This window comes from Tupaia chinensis, unplaced genomic scaffold (assembly GCF_000334495.1).
Source record: "Tupaia chinensis unplaced genomic scaffold, TupChi_1.0 Scaffold000044_1, whole genome shotgun sequence".
NCBI lineage: Eukaryota > Metazoa > Chordata > Mammalia > Scandentia > Tupaiidae > Tupaia > Tupaia belangeri.
The window spans coordinates 1367670-1377591 of record NW_006159500.1 but is presented as its reverse complement, the minus strand read 5'-3'; the positions used below and the strand labels follow the sequence as shown (position 1 = coordinate 1377591).

Here is a 9922-nt window from a genome sequence, read left to right as displayed (position 1 = left end):
GTGTGTGTGTGTGTGTGTGTGTGTGTGTGATTTCTCACTTTCTATCTCTCTCTCTGGCGAGCACACACACCCTATAGCAAAAACCTTTCCAAAAAGAATTAGTAATAAATTATAGCCTATGTAACAGTGAAGCTTGAAATTTGGCAAATAACCCATTAATTTGAATTTTCAAGATAGGTCTTCGTATGATCTAGAGAGAATTACTACCACCAGAGGGCTGCTGTGTATGATTGTAGGCGTTGTGCACTGTAGTCATTCACAGTGATGTATGTAGATGGCATTCTCTGTGTTGTACAACTTGATGACCCTGACCACCAATGGCATACAGAACTTAAACTAAGCCCAGGTGGAGTTTTATATCCTTATTTGTCTAGTTTTCTTTTTCTTTTTTCCTAATAAAAAAAATTTTTTTTCCCAAGTTTTGCTGTAGGTCATAGGCACTAACCAAGAGAGAAAGAGAGAGAGAGAAAGAAAGAATGAGAATGCCCTACCCTCACGGGGAATGGCTACACTGTAATCCCTTCTCTACCATTGACCTCTTGGGATTTTGGGCATGTGTGTACATATGCCTGGCATGTTTCTCTAGTCTCCAGATCCAGGACCCAAACTATGGAGTTGGTCATGTGGAATTCAGTGCCTTAATAGCTAGCTGGTCCCGTGGTTTTTTAAATTTAAATCATAGGACCAGTAGATAGTGTAATGGTCACATCATTGGACTCCCACGTAGTCAGCCATGGTTCGAATCCTGGACTTGGTGGCTTAAACTCAGGCTGGGTACATGTGCGTGCATGCCTAAAATTCAGAGAGGAGAGTATAGGAATAGGGACTATGGCATGGCCATCCATCCCCCTGGGGAGTGATTTCTTAGTTTCTGTCTCTCTGTCTTTTTGGGGAGCGCATGTGCCCTTTAGCAAAAACTATTAATTTTTTTTTTAATCTGGCCAACCTAAATAATTATCCCTAAATTCTGTAGAAGCTAAAAGACTCAGCCATTTCTGTGATCTGAGTAGTGGTAGTATATTTCTACAATGTTATACTGTAGTTTTCACAGATCATATTTTTCACTTGTTTAGCTTCATCATAGGATACATGTTTTCTGATTTTTAAAATGTTTATACATTTAATATATATGTGTGTTGTGTATATATGTGTGTGTGTATTTTGTTTACTTCTATAATTCTGTTTTTCAACTTCCTCTGTATCCTTACATGTTGCCTGAAAGTTTTAGAGACCATATGGAATTATATATTATTGTAATAGGACATGGTATTTCTCTAATGTTGTGCCCCTGAATACAGTGGTATAATACCACTTGAACTGTATGATAAAAGTCTGTTTGAGACCCAGCGCATGGTAGCATGTGGTAGGAGGTACTGCTCCTTAGTAGGCCAAGGCCTTATGGGAGGCTTGTACGTGATTCCCAACCTACCCTAAAAGTCTAGCAGGATGGTGTGCACCTGCTTCTAGTCCCAGCTACCTAGGAGACTGCAATAGAAAGATTGCAGCATAGTAAGACTTTGAAGAAGACAAGTCTTTTTGAGAATGGAAACATACACATGGACTTTTTCCAAAGTTTGCTATATCTATATATCTATATCAGTTAGTTTATGTTGCATAAAATAAGTTTATTTTTGTTGCAATAAATAAATACGTTTTATACATTAGTGATTTTTAAAAATATATTACTGTTTTCTCAACAGTTCTTTGGGTTGACCAGACAGTTCTGTTAGTCTCTGCCAGCTTGGATGGAGGCTATATGGCTTTGTTTTCTAATTTCATTTTATTGACTTATTTATTTTTTTTTACAAGATCTTGATGTTCAGTTTCTTTTCTTTCTTTCTTTCTTTTTTTTTTTTTTTTTTTTTTTTTTTTTTTTTTTTTTTTGAGAAGTTTTTGCTACAGGGTGTGTGCACTCACAGACTGAAAGTGAGAAATCACCCCCCAGGGGGGATGGCCATGCCACAATCCATTCTCCTCTCGGGATCTTGGGCATGCACCCACACGTGCCAGTGTGAGTATAAGCCACTGGGTCTGGGACTTGAACCCCGGTCGACTACATGGGAGTTCAGCGACATAGCCATTACACTAACTGCTGGTCCTGATGTCCAGTTTCTAGCTTCAGTCATACCCAGATTATGGGCATGAGCATGCCTCATGCAACTCAGGGAGGTCTTCACATGTGAACTGGGCCCTGTGTTATGTGGATTGGGCCTGCAGAGCATTGCATTTCTTTCTCTCCTTTTTAAATTTGGCAGAAGGTGCTTGCACTTGCTGGAGAAAGAGAGACAGTAAAAAAAAAACAAAAACAAAAACGGGACCAGTGGATGGTATAATAGTTATGTCGCTGGACTCCCACATACTTGACTGCGGTTCCAGTCCTGGACCTGGTGGCTTAAAACTCACACTGGGTATGAGTTTGTTCGCGTGTCCTAAATCCCAAGAGGAGAATGAAAGAGAAGGGATTTTGACATGGTCATCCCCCTGGGGGGTGATTTCTTGCTTTCTGTCTGTCTCTGGTGAGCGCACACATCCTATAGCAAAAGTCTCTCTTAAAAAAAAACAAAAACAAAGAAACAACCCCCAGGGGAATGATAGCGTCCTCGCAGGTCCTGGTGCATACAGCTCCCGCTACTCAGACCTAAAGTCCATTCGCTAGAACCTGAGGTGTACTTTTAAAACCAGAATCACATCTCCCATTTATGCTTTAGCACTCGCCCCTCTTTTTGCACAGCCAAGTATTTGCAGTTAACAGTCTATGTTGGGCATTTCTGCAGAACAATAAAGTCAATAAAGTCAGGGGGCAGGGCGGACAACCATGGGAAATGGTCATGCCACAATCCTTTCTTTTCTGTTCTCTCTCCTTTCAGGATTTTGGGCATATATGCACATGAGCCTGGCATATTCTCAAACCACATGTACAGGGACTTGAACTAGTTGGCCATGTGGGTGCTAGCTCTCCACACATAACTCTTTATCTACTATATTATGGGACTGGCCCCTCCTCAGCCTTTATTTTATTTAAATATTCATTGAAACGTTGTTGTGTTCTTATGTCTTAGCTGATAGGAACACAAAAAGGGAAGAAAAACTGTTTGTTTGTTTGTTTTTTCATTAGCCAGAGTATGTGCATGGGTGTGTACTAGAGAGAGAAAGCAAGCAGCCCCTAATGGGATGTGATTATGTTGTAATCCTTTTTCCTCCATGTCTTCATTCCATCTGGATTTTGGGGTTGTATACACATCTATTTGGTGTGTTTCTCAAGGTGCTGGGGCTGGGATTTGAACTGTGGTCAGCTATGTGGGATTTGGCTCCCTTAACCACTGGCCCTATTATTATTATTATTTTAATTCTTTATTTCTTGAGAGAGAAAAACAGGCACCTTTTTTATAGTCTTGTCACACTGCAGTCCCTTGTCCTTCAGCCTTTCATCCACCTTGGGTCATGGGCAGTGTGTGTGTGTGTGTACGAGTGTGTACACCCAGTGTGTTTCAAGTTAACCCAAGATCTGAACTGAAGTTTTCATGTGGCTCCAACATTGAAGAGTGGTATACCCTACTGCCTGAACTACCATGACACAGTCTAAAACTTATTTTATCCCAGTTCTAAGTTATTTCTCAAGTAACTTATGTTAGTGTTAGCCGATAGATAACCTGATCTGGTAGACTGACTTCTCTGCCCAGTGAGGGGAGAAAACATATTTGAAGTCAAACTGGAATCACTTTACTGTATTAGGCCACTAAAGACAATCTGGATATTGCATCTTTGAAACATTGCCTGCCTTTATACTAAATTTCCATTTTGACCAATTGTGCCTGCCACATCCTCCTCAAAAACTTATGAACTGATCTATATAAAACGTTATCCTGGGGATCAACCAGCAGTATGGTGATTAAGGCAGCTGGAGCCCACATGGCCAACTGTGGCTTGAGTCTCACACCCAGCGGCTTGAAAAATGCTGTGTGAATGTGTATGCACATGTGTCCGAAATGCTAATGGAGGAGAAGATATTGTGATGTGACTGTCTTCCATGGTGGAAGCTTTCTCACTTTCCCTCTCTGTCTTTCTCAGTGAGAACATATGTCCCTCTAGCAAAAAAAATAAATAAAAAATTAAAAAAAAGATCACAGAGGCACCAGATTATCTAATTGAGAAAGCATCTTTATTTCCCTTGCTATATTGATCTTTCCTAAATTTTATTCATTCCTCTCTTCCATGAGTGAGAGCTAGATAGACGGAGACAACATCCCCAACAGGGTCTTGTCACCACAATCCACATCATGGGCACTCGCATACTTCGTGCATTCAGGGAGCTCTGACCCCAGCCATGTGGGTCAGCCCTGTAGAGCGCAGTGTTAGACTGCCGTGCTACCATTTGAACCTGTTGTACTCATCTTAAAATGGGTGATAATACATTAATTTTTACCTGGGTCAACATATGGATATTTTTTAAATAAAATTTTGATTGAATATCATTACCTATTTTGATTTGAACATATAAGTCAGACATGGTGGGAAATGGCACCCCCTTGTGGCACAGTCATTTAAGTCATGTAGATTGCCTCTAAGAATGTGATGAGCTGACCTCATGTTTTAAAAATAAGGAACTCTTACTTCTCTGTGTCAAAAAAAAGTTTAAAAACCAGCATAATTGAACTATTAGCATCTTCTGCTTGTATGCTTCAATTGTTAAAGTTTAATTCCATTTGTTACTATTTTTTTTATTTAACCAGAGAAAGAGACAGAGAGAAAGGGAAAGTGAGAAAGGAATAAGGAATAATATGAGGAATAATGAATCAAGTTTTAGTTTAATATAATTTATTTTTATGTGTTAATCAGAGCTTCTGAGGGTGTTTTTTTTTTTGTTTTTTTGTTTTGTTTTGTTTTGTTTTGTTTTTTTTGGAGAGGTTTTTGCTATAGGGCACATGCACTCGCCAGAAAGAGACAGAAAGGGAGAAATCACCCCTCAGGGGGGTGGCCACGCCACAATCCCTTCTCCTCCATTCTCCTCTTGGGATCTTGGGCACGCACACACACGTGCCTGGCATGAGTTTAAGCAACTGGGATCTTGGGCACGCACACACACGTGCCTGGCATGAGTTTAAGCAACTGGGTCCGGGACTCACCCATGGTCAACTACATGGGAGTCCAGCAACATAACCAGTACACCAACTGCTGGTCCCAAGAGGAAAAACACTTTCCAGGACTCAAACTGTTGTTGCCATGTGGAGTCTAGCCACCTTAACCTTCATGCCACCTGCCAGTGCCTGAGTTTTTATGACTGACACTAGCAATGGGTATATGGAGTTTTCTACTTCCTTCCTACCTTTTTTCCTTCCCTTCACGATATATACAGAGAACATAGAGAAGGAAAAATGAAAATGCACCAATGATGGTCATTAACTATGGATGGTAAGAAGATTTACATTAAAAACGTTTCATCTCTTTAAAAAGGAAATTTTTTTAAATATAAGTATTGTGTCTGTTACTGTATTCTTTTTGAGAGATCTATACCTAAATCAAGAGGTATGTATAGTCTTTATAATTGAGTATCTTCTCCTTTCCTTCCTTCCCTTTTCCTTTTCTTTTCCGTCCCTTTTTCTTCCCTCCCTTCTCTTTCCTTCCTTCCCTCCCTCCCTTTCTTCCTTCCTTCTTTCTTTTAATAAACTTTTCTTTATTTATTTCTTGAAAGAAACAGGGAGCGAGGCACACACACACTCAGAAGCATCCCCAACAAGGACTTCATGCTGCAATCCACCTTCAGCCTCAGCCAGCCAGGATGATAGACATGTGCGTGCCTGAAGTATACAGGGAGACCTTGGAATGTGAGCCCAGACTTTCCCATGTGCTTCAGGATCACAAAGCTTGGATTACTGCTCTGCCACCAGGGCTGACCACATTTCTTTCCTTCCTTCCTTCCTTCCTTCCTTCCTTCCTTCCTTCCTTCCTTCCTTCCTTCCTTCCCTCCTTCCTTCCTTCCTTTTTCTTTCTTTCCTTCTTTGTTTCCTTCTTTCTTTCTTTCCTTAATGCCATGATTTGCTAGCATTATTGCAGGTAACTGTATTTAATTACAGTTTTCTTCAGCAATCTCAGGTAAAATATTCCAGCTAAGGAAAACACAAATAATTTGAATTATTTGTGAAGATTATTTATTTGACAGATAGGAAAGGTAGGTAGATTTGGGATTTAGGAATTCTGATGATTACTTTATAGTAGTTTTTCTTCAGCTAATAATAGAAATATAAGGGTCAACAGGTGGCAAAGTACTTAAGGCGCTGGACTCCCATGTGGTCGACTGTGGTTTGAGTTCCGGATCTGGCAGCTTGGTACTCACACTAGGTGTGTGTGCATGTGTACCCAGAATTCTGAGAGGAGAATGGAAAAGGAGAGAATGTGGTGTGGTCATCATCCCTGGGGGGTGATTTCTCACTTTCTGTCTCTGTCTCTCCGGTGAGTACATGCACCCTATAGCAAAATAATAATAATAATAATAATAATAGAAATATAAACTGTGTTTTAATTAATATAGTAAGCTCTAGAAAGATGATCATCTTTGGAGGCTTTTTTTTCTTTTTTTAAAGAGGTTTTTGCCAATAGAGTACATGCCCTCACCGAAGAGAGAGAAAGAGACAGTGAAAGGGAAAGTGAGAAATCACACACACATACACATCTTGGGGTTATGAGCATGCCACAATTCCTCCTCCTCCATTCTCCTCCTGGGATCTTGGGGAAACATGTGCACGTGCCCAGCGTGATTTTCAAGCCACCAGGTCTGGAATTTGAACTGCAGTCGGCCATGTGGGAGTACAGTGACATGACCACTGCACCATCTGCTGGCCCCATTTGGAGCTTTGTAGACATTTAAATCACTGGTATAGCTAAGTGTAACTTTTTTAGAGCTACATTTTTTGTTGTTGTTGAAGAGGTTTTAGTGATAGAGCGCGTGTACTCGCCAGAAAGAGAGATAGAGAGACAGGAAGCAAGAAATCACCCCTCGAGGAGATGGCCACACTGCAATCCCTTCTCCTCTTGGGATCTTGGGCATGCACGCACGTGCACTCGACGTCAGTTTAAGCCACTGGGTCCAGGACTCAAACTGCAGTCGACTACATGGGAGTCCTGTGACACAGTCATTATGCCAACTGCTGGTCCCTAGAGTCTACTCCTGAAAACTCCAACAAAAAGATAGGAGCTATCACTTTAGAAAAGTGCAATTGTACCAACTTGTGAACAAGGTTTCACTGGCATTATGAATTCTTATATTACTAGATGTTTTAGTTTTGTTAAGAATTACGGTGTTTATATGAACTGTGTTTTCAAAGCAGTGTGTAGAAATAGGCAGAAAAGGTAAAATAGTTTGATTTATTACAGCATTTTAAATGCCATATTTGTTAAATTAGTTAAAGCATTTGTTTTGCTTATCTCATATAACGTTCTAACATTCTGAGACAGTACAACTTACTGATGCACAATAATAGCACACATTATATTATATATTATATATTATTATAAATGTAACCTTTCTTTAAATCCATATTTTTCAGGTAAAAAGAACATATTCTCATGGTACTTACAGAGCTGGCCCAATGCGACAGATAAGCTTGGTAGGAGCAGTTGATGAAGAAGTGGGAGATTACTTCCCTGAGTTCCTTGACATGTTGGAAGATTCACCATTTCTAAAAGTAAGAGAAAACAATATGAGAAATATAAATTGTAGGTGTAGTGTAAGTGATACAATTGAACAGCTATTTCAGAATGATAAAAATTGTGTTTTTTTTTTTTTTTTTTAATTGGAGGGAATGAAGGGAAGAAGTGGTGTGCGTGTGATGTCTCAGGTCCTAAAATAATGATGAAGCTAAGCCATAGACTAGAAAGTTCTGTTTACTAGTTACTGCCACTTTAGGAAATTTGGGTTTATTTGTCAGCTCTTTATAAACTGAATGCCAAAGACTTTAATAGAGGAAGGCTGTCTACAAATTTAAAATGTTAAGGACAAATGCATGGTCGTTTGGCATTGTAGATGCTGATGTGGGAAGTTGAACATCTGTATTTCAGCCTTGGCTATACCGAGCTGGGTTGAGCAAGCCTTTTGAGCTTGAGCTTTGGTGTCTTTGTCCATAAAATAAAGTTTTTTAGACTATGAGCATAAGGCTCCCTCTTTAAACTCTTTAAAAAATTTTTTGGCAAGATTCACCCCCTTTTTTTTTATTTATTTATTTTTTAAATAGCCTCTACATTCCAGAAAATGTTTATTGTGGACTGGTGGGTGGGGCTATCTTACTGAAACTTAAGGTTAATTATTTAATCAGCAGTTCAAAGGTCAATTTGACTCTACCTGAAATTAAGGTTTCAAATGAACACAGAAAGTGACAAGATCTGTTTACTTACACTCAATCTGTGAACAGCTTTTCTTTTTTCAATTCTGCTTGCTAGGTTTTTTTATTTTTGTAAAGTTTTATTTCCTTTCATGTTAGAGACAGGTAGATAAGAATAATGACCTCTGATAGGGTTTTATCACCAACCTACCTCCCCAGTCTTGCAGCCACCAGGATCATGAGCATTCCTACCATATTCAGTTTGGCCTGAGATGTAGGATCTACACCCCGGGCCTTCTCCTATGGTTCTGGTGTTGTGCAGCGATGCCTTACCAGCTATGCTACTGCAGCTGGGCCTTGTTTCTCAATTTTCTACCTCATATGTTTTTATGACCTTTTCTTTCTTAAACAATCTTTTTCAACCTGTTCCATTCCCCTTTCTTTTTTCCTTTTTTTAAAAAATTTCTTTTAATATTACATTAATCATATGTATTTTGACAGCGTATTACATTTCTTTTTCCATGTATATCAGTCAAGATAAAGACATTACTATCCATATTATCATCATCAAATAGCTTTTCATCATTTTTTGTATATTATTATTTATTCTCATTATTTTTTAAAATTTAGCTTTATTTAATTAATTTATTTATTTGACCAGAGAGAGAGAGAGAGAAAGTGAGAAAGCAAGCTGCCAGGTCCAGGACTTGAACCGTGGTCAGCCATGTGGGAGTCCAGCACCCTTAACCACCACGCCACCCTCTTTTTTTCTTTTTAACCTCTTGTCCGTTTTTTATTTCTCTCAACTGGTCACATAATGGAATTTAGTTATAATTGAATGGTATTTTTAAAAATTACTGAATATTATTTACATAGTTGCTTCAAATTTAATTTTCAAAGCAACTGAGTTAAATGCATTTTTTAAAGGTATTTAATTTGACAGTCTTCCCCTTTCACAAAAGGGAATATGGAATGAATGTTGTTTTGTTTTGTTTCCTTTTGTTTAATACCATTATTACCTTTTTGCAGGACATTGGCCCTCTGTCATATCTTCTTTCCTTTTCTTCTTCTTTTCCCCTTTCTTTCTTTCCTCCTCTCTCTCTTCTGTTCTTTTCTTTTAAAATCTTTTAATCTCTGGTTTTGACTAGCAATATCTTCAAGGAACTATTGCACAGAAGTAAAGTTTGGTTTCAGCTTGGTTTTCTTTTTTGTTTCCTTTTTGTAATGAAAGAGGTATCCATTTTATAAACTCATTATTAATTTTTAGAGATTCTTATGGGGAGCAGTTGCTTATTTTACCAAATTATTAACATCATATGATCCATATGTTTAATAGAAAGAAGACTGACATCTTGAATACAGTGAATCATGCCTCTGGCAAGGTTGAGAGAAGGAATAATTCCAGCATAATTATTCTCTGGCTGTGTTTAAAATAGAATTTTTTTGAAGTAAAAGGTATGACTGTGTAGGGTATATATTCAATACAGGTATATATTTCAAATGCTAAAGTATTAAGGATATATGTGAACCTGTGCTTGTCAAGGGAATGATATTATTTAATGTGTACTTGATACATTTTGAAAATAATTGATTTCTGTCTAATTCTTTGT

General features: G+C 38.5%; 1 protein-coding gene across 1 annotated transcript in view; it reads left to right on the top strand.

Moving 5' to 3' along the window:
* RSBN1L (round spermatid basic protein 1 like) overlaps nucleotides 1-9922 on the top strand; it is a gene marked incomplete in the record, with an annotated part of 71150 nt that overhangs the window by 52583 nt on the left and 8645 nt on the right. Inside the window, 1 exon segment of the mRNA XM_014589352.2 lies at nucleotides 7542-7679. Within this exon segment, the coding sequence (XP_014444838.1) occupies nucleotides 7542-7679 (138 nt within the window).